Raw genomic sequence first — 15,159 nt, forward strand, 5'->3', positions numbered from 1 at the left:
ATATTTGCTGTGTAGTAGAACAGAGACATTTTGTCATTATAAATGTTTATTTGAAAAAATATAAATTCATTAACAAAAACATTTATCATAAATATATGAAATTTAACTATTTACAGAGAGACAGGAATAAAAAGGACCCAGCTTGGAGTGGAAGAGCCTCAGGGAGAAGGAGGAGAAAAATAAGAACATTGTTTCTGCCCTGGAGAGCTGCTGCCTCATCAGAAAACTACTGATCATTAGGGTCCAATGTTTCCAAATTTAACACAGCTGTGCTGTTTTCAAAAACTAATTTATAAATTTGAAATTTCACGAATTCTCGTGTCTGAGGCGGCATGCTCTCCAGAGCAGGAACAAGGCCGAGGAGGAAATGTTCAGTTGGAGACGGGCGTGGCCTCTTTAGGGACTCCAGGATGGCCAGCTCCACCGCCGATGGACCGTCCTGGGACCCGTCCCTCGCCCGCCTTCGAGCTGTCCTCCTCTGTGGGCCTGTAAAACACAGCACAAAACAACACAAAGTAATGAGAAGGCTGCTACTAGATTTTCATTTTCAAAATTGAAAAAAAAAAACAGGATATAAACAGATTGGTTGTAGATATTTAGTAAAGGTGATCACAAGGGAATTCAAGCAAGTAAAAAGCTGTCAGTGCTTGATGTTCATACCTGTGGGTGCAGCAGCAGGAGTGGAGGGACCAGGGACTGGAGAGCCAGGAGAAGAGACAGCTGAGGACTCTGCTGCATGATTACTTGACTCTATGAAGACAATATTAAATGTTAATATTATTATTAATGTTAATATAGGTTGAAGACAATAGTCATAGAGAATATTATATTATTATATACTTATATACTTATTATTATATACAGTGGTCTCTCATTTATTGCAGCACATGAACAGTAGTCACAGTTCTCACAAGTTGATTCTCAAAGTGAAAACCTTTGTCGATTTTAAAACGTAAAAGTATTATGCCGCGCTTTTTCTCCGTCTGCGGCGCCACTTTTGTGCGCCTTTTTTGCTCCCGGTGCAGGTGTCTATTTCCGAATGAGGGTCATAGTTATGAGTGTTTTTGTGCTGTTTTTTTCTATTGGACGTGATGGTTATCAAAACCAAACATGATAAGTTTGGCAAGCGCAGGAGACACAACACGGAGGAGATTTGTCATTTGGGCTGCAGAATGCAATGCGCATTGTTGAAAGCTGTACGGTGCAATAAAAAAAATCAGCGAAAAGGCGAGGCGGTCACGGATGAACAGCGGGACTACTGAATACTGTTTATTAATAAACAAAATATGTTCCTGTATGACAACACGCATAAATTAACTGCCTACATTAACTCAATGTAAACATACCTTCTGACTGACACTCCCCTGCTGCCTCTTCGGGCTGTCCCTGGTCCTCGGGGGAGAAGTTCTCCACGGTCCGCACCATATTGCCGCTTGTCTCCCGCGGGGTGAGGAAGGGGTCCAGAAACCCCATGACCGCGAAGAACTTCCATCTTCTCCCCGATCCTGCTGCAGACCCACTCCTCTTCTCCTTCTCTGCCTTCTTCTCCTTATTATATGTGTCCCTGAGGCTCTTCCACTTTCTCCTGCAGATGTCCTCTGAATAAACGCATTATCTTGTTAGCGGAAAGGTATTTGTACATCAGTGGGAAAATAGCGGGACAGTGGGCGGGCTTGCTAGCTTTTGCGCGGGTTCATCGGGTCAGTCTGAAAATTAAAAAGAAGGAATGAACTTACCAGGTTGCCCGATCTCCTCACTTATGTGTCTCCAAGCTAGGTCCTTTTTATTCCTGTCTCGGTAGAAGTAGCAGCTAGCATCATATAGCTCCGGGTGATTAGCACTGATAAGCTTTTCCTCCATACTGAATGAAGAATCAAGGGCTTTGGCTGGACCTGCCCCTTTGACCTAGGTCAGAGCCACGTCACCAGGCTCCTGATTGGTTGTCGCGGCGCGATTTGACGCTGGAGTTCAGATTTTTCCAACTCGAGCGGTAGACGCGAAACGCGCGTATGCACAAAATGCAACACAAAAACTCACGCGCGTGGTTTTATTCGCGAGTCAAACGCGCCAGACGCGCTACACTGACTCGCGTTTCACGCGTTTTGGCGTTTTCGCGACGCAAATCTGCTTCCGAATTTTCGCGGGACCCGCAATCGCGCGTCATCGCGCTTTTCCATTGACTTTACATGTAAACCTGACGCTCTATTCGCGTCCATCGCGTTCGGTGTGAACACACCGTAAAGCTTGCAGTTTACTTTGTGTGCACTAACATGGACTCGAGTCAACCAGCGCCACCTCTGGCCAAGTGCCACAGCCTACAGCCAGATCAACTTGTGACACACATCTGCACCACGTTTGAATTTGTGTCATGCACAACACATTTGTACCTTTCAATTGTGTGTTTGTCCTTTCCTCTAAAACACCTCAGAGTTACATGACACTTATTACTTAATTGTTAACCCCTTATTCTATTATACCTGGCAGTAAACATTTAAGATAATTTTAATTAAACCCTAATTTCCATTAGGGTTACCATTCTATTGCTTCCAGGTTATAATTTTGTTGCCAGTATATAACAGCACCGTTATTAATTGGTTTTGCCTCACAGGCACGTGTTTTTTAACCACATTATTCCCACTACTAGGATTTCATTATTTATAAATATAAAGTTACTAATATTTTCTTATTATAGTTTAAGCTACCCAGCAGTATATCATTAAAATCAGTTAATGATTTGAAGTGATGCACACACTGACGATCCAGTACATAATGCATTGGGTTCTGTATAACAAGTACTTTTACTTTAGTTGCTAGCAATTGAGGGAGACCAGTAACAACTCACAATAATGTGAAAAGATAAAAGCATGTACGATCATGTTCGCTTCACAAAGAGAAACGGTAAGTTTAAGATGAGCAAAGTTCCACAAAACAAGTTTGTGCAATACAGCGTGGCACCAAATTCATGTCAAGATCAAAACGTGAGCTGTAAATATTTAATGTGTCACAAGCGATGGCGGGGAATCAAGCGCAGAGCAGAATTCAGTTCCAAAAACAGAGTTTTATTTACACAATCACCAGGTGCAGAACATATACAGTGGGGTAATTTGGGAGGTCCAGGGGGGAAATCTGAAAAGGAGAAGCTCTCTCACACACGCTCTCTTCTCTATACGCGTCCACACAGCGGGTAGGTTACAGGTCCAGGGAAACTATTCACAAGAAAGATCGGTTCAGCTGAATCACAGATTTACACACGAAAACTTTACTGAGGCTAGAGGCTCACTAACGTGTCTCGCACAATCATACAGAGATGAGACTGTCTGCGCCCCGGCCTTAAATGGCAAACACATAATGGGCAACAGGTGTGTGGGCCAAAGGCAGGAGCCCGCAGTGAGCTCCGCCCATGTAAAGAGGCGAGAGAAAGAGTAAACAAAAACACATGTAGCCTTGCGGGGCCGGCCGGGCAGACACGGGGACCATGACATAATGACCATTCAGAAAGATTCAAGTCAGAAATCTGTGTATCTTATTATTTTTTGTGTATTCTGTATTCTCTGTGCATTTACATTTTCTAACTGTTTCCTGCTGCAGATCTACCCACAGCAGAACTTCAGATGGTCTTCATACACCAGGACTCGTGTGCTGAGCTGTGGATTCTGGCACTTTGTTGTCATATGATGAGAGCTGAGTGCTGGCTGACACGTTCATTGCAGCATTGAAGCACAAGATTCTCCATGAAAGGAACACTGGACCCTCAGGGATTTCTGTATTCGTGGGATTACAGGAAATGTGAGATACTCACTTGTTGAGGCATGCCAACCTCACTTCTGTAGAAATGTATTGTATTTCTTCACATGCCCCACTGACATTTAGATTTCGTTTTTCAGAATGTAAAACTTTTGGGGGTATGTTTTCTTTTCTTTCTTTTTCTTTTTCTCCTCTTGCCACTGAAAATCGAAAGCGGGTGTTAAATAGGTGTAATACACAAATTTCAACTTGCAGTTTTTTCTGGCTCTGCTTCACATGAACTTACATCTGAATAAAATAATAAGACCTGCGATTATCCAAAGTTTCCCATCAAGTGGAGGAGGTGCTGTCATTTGGTTTTCTATCAAAACACTTGAAGATTATTAAGGATTTTTTTGCTCAAATAGATGTACTGTAATCCAATTATAGTTTAAACTGTGTCCAATCCTCACATATCTCTCTCACCCTCATCTGTAGGATGAAGATATGCTGAACACTCTTCATTGATAAAGAGGCGTGTTAACAGCTCCTCGATCCCCTCAAACCTGAGTCTGTCTGTCGTTTGTTTCTTCTGTGTTAAGCAAAAGAATGTTTGTGGGTTACGCCATCACACACAATCCTTTCACTTTAATTTGTAGGTGTGTTTGAAAAGTTACAGAAATGTGCAGTGTGCCTCCTACGTGTCCCTGAGGCACCCCACCCTTCACACCATGGTGCTGGGTGATTTGTTGTGATGTTATTTTGTGCCAGTAAATAACTAAATTGTATCAGTTCTGAATACATCTTATTTATTTAAGACAATGCATCCTAATGAGTGAATAAGAATCGTTTTTTTTTTACTTTTTATTTTTAAACTCAAAAGATTACAACAACAGGAATCATGTTACATGAAATAGAAAGATTTTATTGGTCAGATTAAAACCTCTATAACGCTATTTTAAAATGAGCTTACATTTTCTTATATCTTTTATTATTACTACATTACTACATGTAGGTTTTATCTGAAAATCATGACATAGGCCCTGAACCATGAGCTTAATCCACAGGTAACGTGCACCGTGATCAGCATCAAGTTTGAGGGCTACTGGCGTTCCCTGATCACCACCTCACGATACATCTGGCACCAGGCACACGAATAACAGCAAAGCACATTGATGACATCATTAGTGGTAGAGCCCTACAGGATGGAGAAGAGGAAAAAGAGAGGGCTGTTCAGACAGATTTTTAATTATTTTGGAGTATCTGATCTGTGAATGTGAACTAGATATTTATTCTTTGAGCTCTGCTAAAAGCTCCATGATGCTGGGCATTACATTTTACAACCAAAAGGTGAATAAGGCAGTCTTCAGTAGTAAATAATATAAATTTGGGGATTTTTTGGGGTGTGTGTGGATGCAACTGACTAATGTGATTTTGAACTCCACCCTCTTGGTCACCCTTCAAATATGGTTATTTCTGGCTATAATGCTCAAAAGAAAAGCTTTAAAATGCAGAGTGGCCAAATACATCTCTTTTATGCAGTGCATAGTCCCGCTCCATATCAAACCCAGCCTTACTTCGATGTTGTGGCGCTCTCTGATGGACTGTCGGAGTAAGCAGGCCACCACACCACAAACATCCAGCAGTGGCATTGCCCAGCACCATCCATGCTTACTGGCTGCCTGACACTGCATACAGGGGAAACACCAAAGGCCGTAGCAACCTTGAGGGAGGAAAATGTGCAGAAATACAGCATCAGAGTATCAGTGTTTACTGTAGTTTATAATCACTATATATCAAATGTCAGCGTGATCAAGGATTGTTTTCTAAAGAGGTCATTTGTTTTAGAACTTTCTTTGGCTTCTTTATTTTTGTTTTTCCAGGAATTTTAGTTTTCTGATGCCACCAATGAAAATAAAAAAGTTGTAGTTTGGACCTCGTTGAGTTTGATGCAGGGTGTTAATGCAAAGTGTTTCATGCACATTATTACATTTCTTGCTCTCATATGAAAATCTGACTGGTGCTCTGAGCGGTGTACCAAGACGGGGTACACATTCCTGTGAAAACCTAAGTACGCCCTCGGTGCTTCAATAGGGTGAGAAGCAGCCAGGTGTTGTTAATCAGATGTGCTCGATTAACTTATCATCAGTAAGACTTTACCAAATTGCACTCTGATAGTCGTGTTTTTGTGGCCTAAATGCTGCAGTGTAGCTGCTGTGTTGCAATTCTAAAAGGCCAATTTAATGTAATGCAATGCCTGGAAAGCATTATGTTGGTCCTCAGGCAGCCAGACTCCTTTTCAGAAACCCATGCAGTCACGAAACGAAGCCATCAGAGGCCAAAAACTACTCGCTATAAGACAACATTGGTAATCACTCCACAGCTGTGCTGCCTATGCTTTTAAATTCCCATAGCAACAGGGAAACTTAATCTTCTGTATGTATAAGTGGACAGTTTTATAATTTAGATAAATTTAGATATTTTGTCAACATTCTTGACTTGTCTGAAATAAAGCCTGAGGATATGGTAGATTCAGAAATTACTGCTGTTTGTTTGCTTTGGTTTGCTGGGTAGACTTACAGGTTTTCATATCAGAGGTGCAATCGAAGAGCTCGGTGCTCCATGCTCCAGAGCGGGGGGATAACATCCCCTGGGTGGGCTGCTGGCGGACAGCCATAACTAGAGGAAACAAGCCAGGAATGGAGACACAGAGTGAAACTTTATAGCAGTCACAAACTAGCGCTAGAATACAATAGAGACAACAGACTGGTTTAAAACATTAGTGTCTACAGTGTGGCCATTATTACACGTATATCAAGATGTTTTCTGTTTCATGCAAATCATTACAAATACCTGGAGTGACATGTACAAATAATTTGTGTGCAGTACAAAACAGTTCAATATCCAATGAATTACATGATTTACACATAAATATTTTTTTCTTCCTAATTTTGTCTTTTTTTGTGCATGTGGGTCTGGAAGGCTTTAACATTTCCTTTAGTTCCAGCATCTCATGCATAAACTGTTTCATTACTTCAGGTTATACTGAAATAGTAAAATCGATTCACATAGTTTGCTGTATTTAGCTCATCAGTATAAAAAGCTTCTCTTACCTCTTCTCTGGTTCTCTGAGCTTTGAAGAGAAAATGGGGAAAAAAGGGCTGAAACCCAGAATTTAACTCCAACTAAGGGAGGGGAGGGGACACATACATAAACACACCTCTAGATCAGCAGTGTCACAGCCCTTTTAGTTTAACAGTTAAATTTGATGTTAAATGGATACTGAACCAATCAATTAAACCAGCTAGAGCTTTCAGCTGTCAGGTCTCTCTTCTGTGGAACCAGCTCCCAGTTTGGATTTAGGAGACAGACACTCTCTACTTTTAAGATTAGGCTTAAAACTTCTCCTTTTGATAAAGCTTATAGTTAGGGCTGGATCAGGTGACCCTGAATCCTCCCTCCCTGCTAAGTGTCTCGAGGCAACTGTGGATATGATTTGGCGCTATATAAATAAAACTGAATTGAGTTGAATCTGTTAAAGCAGCCCAAACATTTGAGTATAACAGGCAACCACGTATACTAGATCCTAGTTACAGACAGTTCAATGAGTTAACAAGGCTGCATCAGCATGCAGAGACCAGGCCCGCGTAGATGACCAGACAGGTAGCTCACACAACACTTATCATGAACACTTATAATGAACTTCACCTCCTGTCATTTTATCCCAGCTTACAGCTTCTCGAAACCTGGGATGTCCTCCTCTGACCTTTCCCCTTCGTTTTCGATCAAAAACATAATCTATAAGAAGTTTGTATTTTTTGAAGTTTCGTTTTGGCCAAATACAAAAAATAAATAACTATTAACAAAATGATGTTACATGTTTCTTTCATCCACAGTCCTTAAATTATCTAAAAAAACCATCTAAACATAAAAGCCTTGTTTTTTCTGGATCTCAGAAGGTTATAAATGTGTAGTGGTTGATGAGACTGTGCAGGCAGTTTTACTGTCTGGTGTGGGTAATGAGAGGCTCACAAAGTAATTTCTGCAGAACTGGAGAAATGAGGTGGGCATGTTTCAACGAGTGGAAAGTCTCCTTTCAGTAAATCCTGACAGTGACAGTGTCATGGTGGGTGGGTGGATGGTGGTTTTTCTATATATGATGGTGACAGATGAAAACATATTAAATGTAAATATATTAAACTCACTAACACATCTTACATCTTGTCATTTCCAGTGTTTTTTCATAGTAACTCTCTGTTGTCTTTGGGTCACAAAGGTTTTCAAGCCAAAGAAGGTGTGGATTCATACAGATACCCCTGTGTTTGACAGAGTGTGATGTGAACTGAAAAATGTCATGAGGTAGGCCAGGTTTGAACTTGTCATGTAACAAAATACGCACGCACACACACACACACACACACACACACACACACACACACACACACACACACACACTCATCTAAGTGATGCATAGCCAATAGGCCCTCATCCCGGGGCCATCAGGCACCAATGATGGTTGACCAGGTAGAGGTCTAAAGGTCAAAACCAGGGTCTTAAAGTAACAATGCAGTTGATGGAGGAGCAAGTAGCAGCTGGATCAATGACAGTTGAATTCCCAGGAGAATTAGTCAGCAGCCTTGCAGCGTCGATCAGAACAACCCACAGACGTTTTAAGGAAATCAAAAAAGAAAGTCATAAATCTAGTAATCCAGATGGGAATTAATAAAGGCGTGAATAACACCATTCTCTAGTTTAGAGCGTGATGCAAAGGTACTCGGAAATATTCTAAGCTTCCTGTTACACAATACTACTTACAGTTCTCCTATTCATTCACTCTCACATTCACACAGTGGTGCAGGCAAACCACAGTTGTAGCCGCAGCTGCCCTGGGGCAGAGTGAGAGAAGCGAGGCTGCCAATGTCGCTACCGCCTACTTCTGGCCAACACCAGTAGGCGGTAGGGTAAAGTGTCTTGCCCAAGGACACAACGACCAGGACAGAGAGAGCTAGGGATCAAACTGGCAACCTTTCGGTTACAGATAAGCTTCCCAACCTCCTGAACCATGGTCGCCCCGATAATAAGTCACTTTTCACCACTGCTTCTATCCGGAAATGTATGAGAAAATATTTTAATAACATTAAACTTTTTGTGGTAGTCCTCACAAAAACATGCTAAGACTTGGGGAAAGCAAACATGCTAAGACTTGGGGGAAACAAACATGCTAAGACTTGGGGAAAACAAACATGCTAAGAGTTGGGGGAAACAAACATGCTAAGACTTGGGGAAAACAAACATGCTAAGACTTGGGGAAAATGCGTACCAAAGTTGGCTAAGCAACCATGGTACTTGTTGACCTTAAAAAAAGAATTGATGCCATTTCCTAAACACAACTCAGAACTGTTCACACTTGATGAAACTGATGTAAGCCAGTTCAGAGTGCACAGCAAGCGAGGGCGAGTGGACAACAGTCACCTCTGACAATTTTCTCATACGCCAGGTTCGCTTGTTGCCTGCTGTGTTTGGGTGGGCATAAAAAAAAATATTAAGTGGGTCTTGGGTGAGATAGTGATCTCTGACAAAATTAAGCATAATAAAAAAAACTCCGCTCATTTGTTACACTCGTAGCAGCTTCATGATGACTTCTGGAAGGATGAAGACAGCAAACACTGCAGGATTTAAAATCTGTAGCTGCTTTTGTACTTTTGCTTTTTTCAACATGTCAGTTAATCGAGTGCATCTGATTAATAACACCTGGCTGCTGCTCACCCTCGTGGTTCCTATGGAAGCAGCAAGGGTGCACTTAGGTTTTCACAGGAATGTACACCGCTCAGAGCACCAGTCAGATTTTCATAAGAGAAAGAGTAATGTAATAATGTGCATGTAATAATAATAATAATGCGCATGAAACTTGATGAGGTCCATTTTAAGCTTTGCTCTTCAGGAAGTTGACTTCTTTCTTGTCACGGCGAGTGGGATGAGCCGTGTGGAGAAAAATCAAGGAGGATCCAATTGCAGGCACTCGTGGAGGTGCGAAGGAGGTTTATTGTAAAAATAAAATACAAGTAGAAAACAGCAAACGGGACTGAAGATAATCTAAACTGAGAACAACTAAACATGAACAAGAACATGAATATGAGGGCGGGTGAGCAGAGGCAGATGACGGTGGACAGCAGGGAGAACACGCGGCTGAAGCACGGTGGATACAGAGACAGACCAGCGACTACAACATAAGAAGACACAACTTAAATACACACAGAAGAACACGGGGAGATTACAAACAATGGGGAACACAGCTGGAAGTAATAGGGCTAACGAGACAGGGGGAGAAGTAAAACTGAACACGCTGACATCACACATGAACATGAACCTTCAAAGTAAAACAGGAAACAGACACACTTTACTAAGACACGGACTAGAAAGGGAGAGACAGACTAGACACTGAACTAAACCTGCAATAATAACAAAATACAACCAGAACATTGATCATAATACATATACCAGAATAACTGAAACATAGATTTATCATAATAATCCATAAAGCACCAGAGAAACAGAAAACAATCCATCATTCAAAAATAAACCAAAACATAAGAAACTCAAAATGCTGGGTCAAAATGACCCAGAACCGTGACATTTCTCCTTGTTTATTCTGTGACTTTGTATCTTCTCTGTCGTTAAATCAAAAAGTGTGTGACCCTTTGCAGGACTGAAAGAGTGCAGAGCCTTGTTCCCTCACAACACCCCTCCCCTCACAAGTTTTAGTTTTAAGTAGCACTTCCTCTGATTTTTATCAAAGCTCAAAGAACCAGAGAACAGGTAAGAAAAGCATCTTGAAGCAGTCAGCATTCTTTCTGAATTTGTGATGCTGTTTGGTGTCATTTTTCTCAGATGGTGACATGTAGAACTTCTGTTAATGAAACTCAAAACAGAAAGATGCTGTGAGCTTACATGTGCAACAACAGCATTTTATTCCATCAGCGAAACAGGAATAAAGTAGACATTAAAAAAACAATCTTTACTGTGACCACAGGAAGGTTATAAGCATTTAGGATATAACTAATGTATTTTAATGACTTTGCATTAGTATGTGGTCAATTTTATGCAAATCCCTAAATTTTGTATTAGGATATTTAAAAGAAGAAGTATGTAATGAAAGACATGCACACAAAAAAGCTTTAAAATTCAAACAGCTTTTTGACCAAAGAGCAATAACACTGAAATTACCTTTACATGCCAGCATCTTAGTTATTCCATGAGCTAGTGAAAGTTTGTGTTTTTTTGTGCTTAATTAAGTAATTTAAATTAGGAAGTCAGAAAATAATAACACGTCAAATTTAAGGCTCGATACAAATACAAAGCCACTCCTGTTCTTGCTGATGTTTGGGCCGATGCTAATATTAACTCAAAGTTAGCTAAACTCTCAAACTGTGAACAATGTGCTGTATAACAAAGAAACTGGACCGAAGGCCACCTTCACCTTTCAAACACGATCTCACGGAGCTTTGTCTGCCTTGCAAGCACACCTGCAGGTGTGCTATTGGCTGTATACCGTCAATTTAATATCAACAGTGAACCTCAAATCTGTGTCTTTGGACTCTGAGAGGAAAGCTGAGCAGGCACAGTGAGCCCATTAAGACTAAAAAGGCCAAGTTCTGCATCACATAGTGTTTTGGAGTTACTACATAGACAAAGGATGCTTGATTATGGAGGAAATATGAGTAGAAGTCCTCTTTGTCTGCTTTTCCACTCATCTTTAGTCCATCTCTTGTACCTGACCATTTTCAAAGGAATGCTTTTTGTTTGTAAGCCACTTCACACTGACCTATGAATCATTTAAGCATAAAAAATACACCTAACCCGAAGGATGAACCAGTGTTATGTCTACACAGCCTAATAAAACATGTCAGATCCAAACCCAAGTATGCAGAGATGCATCTGGCCCTTCAGTTGATCCATCTACGGTTCACCGAAGCCTCATCAGAAATGGTCTGAGTGGAATTGAGGCTGTTAAGAAGCTGTTCTTAAGGAAACAAAACAGACAGAAAAGGCTGAGGTCTGTCAAGTTACACAAGAATTGCACTGAAAATCAGTGGAAACAGGTGTGTTGGAGAAATTACTCCAAAATAGTGGATCTTATGTTGAGGTCTGGACTCTGAACAGTATTTGGTGATATAGGTTCTAGACTTTAGATAGTCAATGGCCGTCTAAAGCATGCAAAGATCCTTGTAGAGGGTTCCCTGCACCAGGAAACACCGTGCTGTGCTGGTTTCGGAAACAGCGCTGTAGACAGTAATGTTTTACACCAGTCTGTTGACTTTTTCAGATTCTAGCTTTGGCATTTCTATCTTCTAGCCATGGCCGCTGTCTACCAGCAACCCATCCAGGTAGTGATGGTCGCCACCACTAATAAAAACTCCGGGCGATGGAGCACCAACCTCTGTAATTGCTGCTCTGATATGCGCACCTGTAAGTGAAGCCAGCAAATTTTACAAACAGCAGTGATTTCTGCATCAACTCTGTGCTATTTTGAAAACACAAGATGCAGGTTATGAAAGGAGACGTTAATGAAAACTGTTACAAACTCAAGCATATCTTACAGCTCTGTGAGTTTTTCTTCCCTCAAGGTTTCTATGGCCTTTGGTGTTTCCCCTGCATGCAGTGTGAGACAGTCAGTAGACATGGATGGTGCTGCGCCTTGCCTCTCCTGGATGGTTGCTGTGTGGTGTCCTACTTATTCCGCAAGTCCATCAGGGAGCGCTACAACATCCCTGTAAGGCTGGATGACCAGTAAAATTGAAAGTGAAACCTATTTTTACTGGAAATAAGAATTAAAGTTAAACTTAACAAGCCCAAAGTGAGATAATATCACAGCCCCTGTTTTTGATGTTGTATCCAACAACATTTTAAACTGTTGCAACCACGACAGCTTCAGAGAGACTACATTAACTCCTGCTGCTTGATCCTCTCTCCTTCTTCTCTTCTCCTTTGCAGGGTTCATCCTGTGCCGACTGCTGTCACAGCTGTCACTGTGTTACGAGTGTGCTTGGTGCCAGATGCCTCGTGAGATGAAAATCAGGGCCAGGCAGGCACCTACCATCTTGACGGTGGTCACCACGCAGGTCATCCATGGATAGAATATCAACCTCGTGTGTCAAGTGCATGTCACTTTTTCTTAATTAAACCTATTTGTCATAATATTGCAATTAAAATATTGCAATTAAAAAACATTTAAGAAACATTTAGTTGTTTTTACAGCTTGAAATGAAAGCAAAGAAATGTAGCCCCTTTGTATCTGCTTTTTCATAGCATTGCAGAGCTCATTGCGAGTGCTAGCATGGTGTAGGTGATATGTGACAACCACATTAGTTGCTTTACTTTTAGAACATTTTTATTATGAAGATGTTTGAACTTTTCATAAATGCTTTGTTAGTGCATTAAAATTGAGGATATATCATGACATAGCGTATAATAGCATCACTTTCTTCCAATCGTTCCCCAACTGGGTTTAAGCTATGCTAAAATAAAGCATTCATAGTCACCTGTCTAATGCATTCTTTCACCTTTTTATACAAATGTATGAAAACACGTCTTCAAACCTTTCACCCTTTTCTCAAACCCTAAATACAAAAGCCAAAATGACCTGCATCAAAACTGTTTGTCTGTGGCCAAAACCACACAGTAGTTTTAGATCAAGACCTTCTTTGGGCAGCCCAACAGTGCCATCTACAGTAAAGTTGGTGTTAGCACAGCCTCACCTTCTTTCTTTCGCCATTATTTTGTTTCTAACCTTCAGTAGCTTGGGGTAAAATGAATGGTTAATATCAGATCTCCCCATGAGGTGATAGATAGATATTTCCTGCAGTATTTTATGGGTTAAAGTGTTTATAGTCATATCAACAGGCTGACAATCTTTGTACGAGCTGTTTCATTAAACCAATTTTTATTTGTGTTTCTCCATCAAATCAAAGGCTTTGTAGAACTAGCCAGCTGCAATTCTTCATTTTTAATAGATTTATGTTGGGCATTTCTCAACAGCTTTCTGGGTATGGAGGCCTACAAGTGTCAAAATGAATAAACCGCATCAATCAAATGAATTAATTAAAATGGGAACTAAATAAATTAATAATGTATCAGATGTTTTCAATGAAATGAACTGATATTTAATTAATTACTTAATAGTGTGTTTATTTTATTCATTTTAGTATACGTGTCTTGGTTAACACATTCATTCTTAAGTTTTTCAGTTTCATGTAGTCCAAGCTGAAGTTTCAGCAGAAACCGATCCTTCATTTAATTGAAGAGATTTTATATGAACACAGGTTAAACTCAAGAAAAATTACAACAAGAGCAATCAAGTTTTATTAAGCACAGAGATTTTATTAGTCAGATTAAAACCTTCCCTGAGATAACATCCACCACCTGATATGTCAATGAAACCTTTAAAAAAAAAAATCAAATTTTAAAGCTTAAATGTTTAAAACTGTATGAAAGAAAACTAACATGGAACACGGAACCACACTTGATGGTCGGAGCTAATGACTACACTGTAGTAATGAGCTGTGCAGGGCTCTGAAAATGAAAGCGGATAGGACGCTATGCTACAAACTGAACTAATCCCTTCTTACGTGCAAAAAACTAAACAAACCCCAAAACCACAACAGGCCCTGAACATCAAAAGTGGTTGTATCTTATCCACGGACCACCTGAGTGGTGACCACTGATGAGTTAGCAGGCTGCTGGTTTTCCCTGATGTTCAGCTCACGATACATCTGGCACCAGGCGCATGGGTGACAGAAAATCACATTGCTGGCATCATTAACAAACGAGCCCTGCAGGATGGAGAAAAAGGAAGAAGAGAGTGAGGGAGAGGATGAAGCAATGAAGCAGAAGGAGTTACTGTGATTTAATTGCAAAAAGAAAAACAATCTGTATAAACAGTTCATCAAAGTAAAAACAAAAGAAGTGGAACAAAGATATAAAGCATATAGAAATAAATTGACTGATATTATAAGAACGAGCAAACAACTTTATTATAGAAGAAGATTATATGAAAATAAAAACAATATAAAAGGAACTTGGGATGTGTTAAACAACTTAATTAAACAAGGATCTTCTGGAACATCATATCCTGAATATTTTACTGATGCAAATGGTGAAAATCACAACATGAGTAATATTGTTGATGGGTTTAATAAATTCTTCATAAATGTTGGCCCTGAACTAGCAGCGGACATCCCGTGTCATAAAAATGAAAATATCAGTAATATAAAATCAAATCCCTCTTCACTGTTCCTCTCAGCTACAAATGAGCAAGAAGTAATAAATATCACATTAAAATGTAAAAGTAAGTCTTCAATGGATTATCATGACATAAATATGTCTGTAGTTAAACAGGTTATTCTGAATATTGCTAGTCCCTTAACATATATCTGTAAT

At 40.3% G+C, this 15,159-nt stretch overlaps 2 protein-coding genes and 1 pseudogene across 2 annotated transcripts; 1 reads left to right on the forward strand and 2 right to left on the reverse strand.

Annotated features, from left to right (window-relative positions):
- Positions 1–28: 28 nt before the first annotated feature.
- Positions 29–2,141, reverse strand: LOC148104268 (uncharacterized). Its single transcript, XM_087837081.1, has 4 exons — positions 1,737–2,141; positions 1,347–1,598; positions 661–750; positions 29–486 (listed from the first exon to the last, which is right to left on the reverse strand). The coding sequence occupies exons 1-4, from the start codon at positions 1,858–1,860 to the stop codon at positions 227–229; spliced, it is 726 nt and encodes a 241-aa protein (XP_087693207.1). The 5' UTR covers positions 1,861–2,141; the 3' UTR covers positions 29–226.
- Positions 2,142–4,618: 2,477 nt separating this feature from the next.
- On the reverse strand, positions 4,619–6,938 carry LOC102796803 (cornifelin homolog B-like). The gene is made up of 4 exons (XM_006801752.3): positions 6,837–6,938; positions 6,304–6,402; positions 5,301–5,446; positions 4,619–4,921 (listed from the first exon to the last, which is right to left on the reverse strand). Exons 2-4 carry the CDS (start codon positions 6,398–6,400, stop codon positions 4,826–4,828), a joined length of 339 nt encoding a protein of 112 aa, XP_006801815.2. The 5' UTR covers positions 6,401–6,402; positions 6,837–6,938; the 3' UTR covers positions 4,619–4,825.
- A 5,139-nt stretch (positions 6,939–12,077) lies between these two features.
- LOC102797090 (cornifelin homolog B-like) lies at positions 12,078–13,036 on the forward strand (annotated as a pseudogene).
- The last annotated feature ends 2,123 nt before the right edge of the window (positions 13,037–15,159 follow it).

The sequence above is a fragment of the Neolamprologus brichardi genome, chromosome 3 (assembly GCF_056152115.1).
Source record: "Neolamprologus brichardi isolate AB-2024 chromosome 3, ASM5615211v1, whole genome shotgun sequence".
Lineage (NCBI taxonomy): Eukaryota > Metazoa > Chordata > Actinopteri > Cichliformes > Cichlidae > Neolamprologus > Neolamprologus brichardi.

Bases quoted from the DNA above. Each gene is read 5' to 3' on its own strand.
- LOC148104268 (XM_087837081.1), bottom strand. From the start codon at position 1,860: ATGGAGGAAAAGCTTATCAGTGCTAATCACCCGGAGCTATATGATGCT. The intron at 751-1,346 runs GTATGTTTACAT...TTGTCTTCATAG, and splicing joins AGGGGAGTGTCAGTCAGAAG to AGTCAAGTAATCATGCAGCA. The intron at 487-660 runs GTATGAACATCA...TGTGTTTTACAG, and splicing joins TCCTGCTGCTGCACCCACAG to GCCCACAGAGGAGGACAGCT.
- LOC102796803 (XM_006801752.3), bottom strand. From the start codon at position 6,400: ATGGCTGTCCGCCAGCAGCCCACCCAGGGGATGTTATCCCCCCGCTCT. The intron at 5,447-6,303 runs GTAAGTCTACCC...TCCTCCCTCAAG, and splicing joins CACCTCTGATATGAAAACCT to GTTGCTACGGCCTTTGGTGT. The intron at 4,922-5,300 runs GTAAGGCTGGGT...TCCATCCTGTAG, and splicing joins GAGAGCGCCACAACATCGAA to GGCTCTACCACTAATGATGT.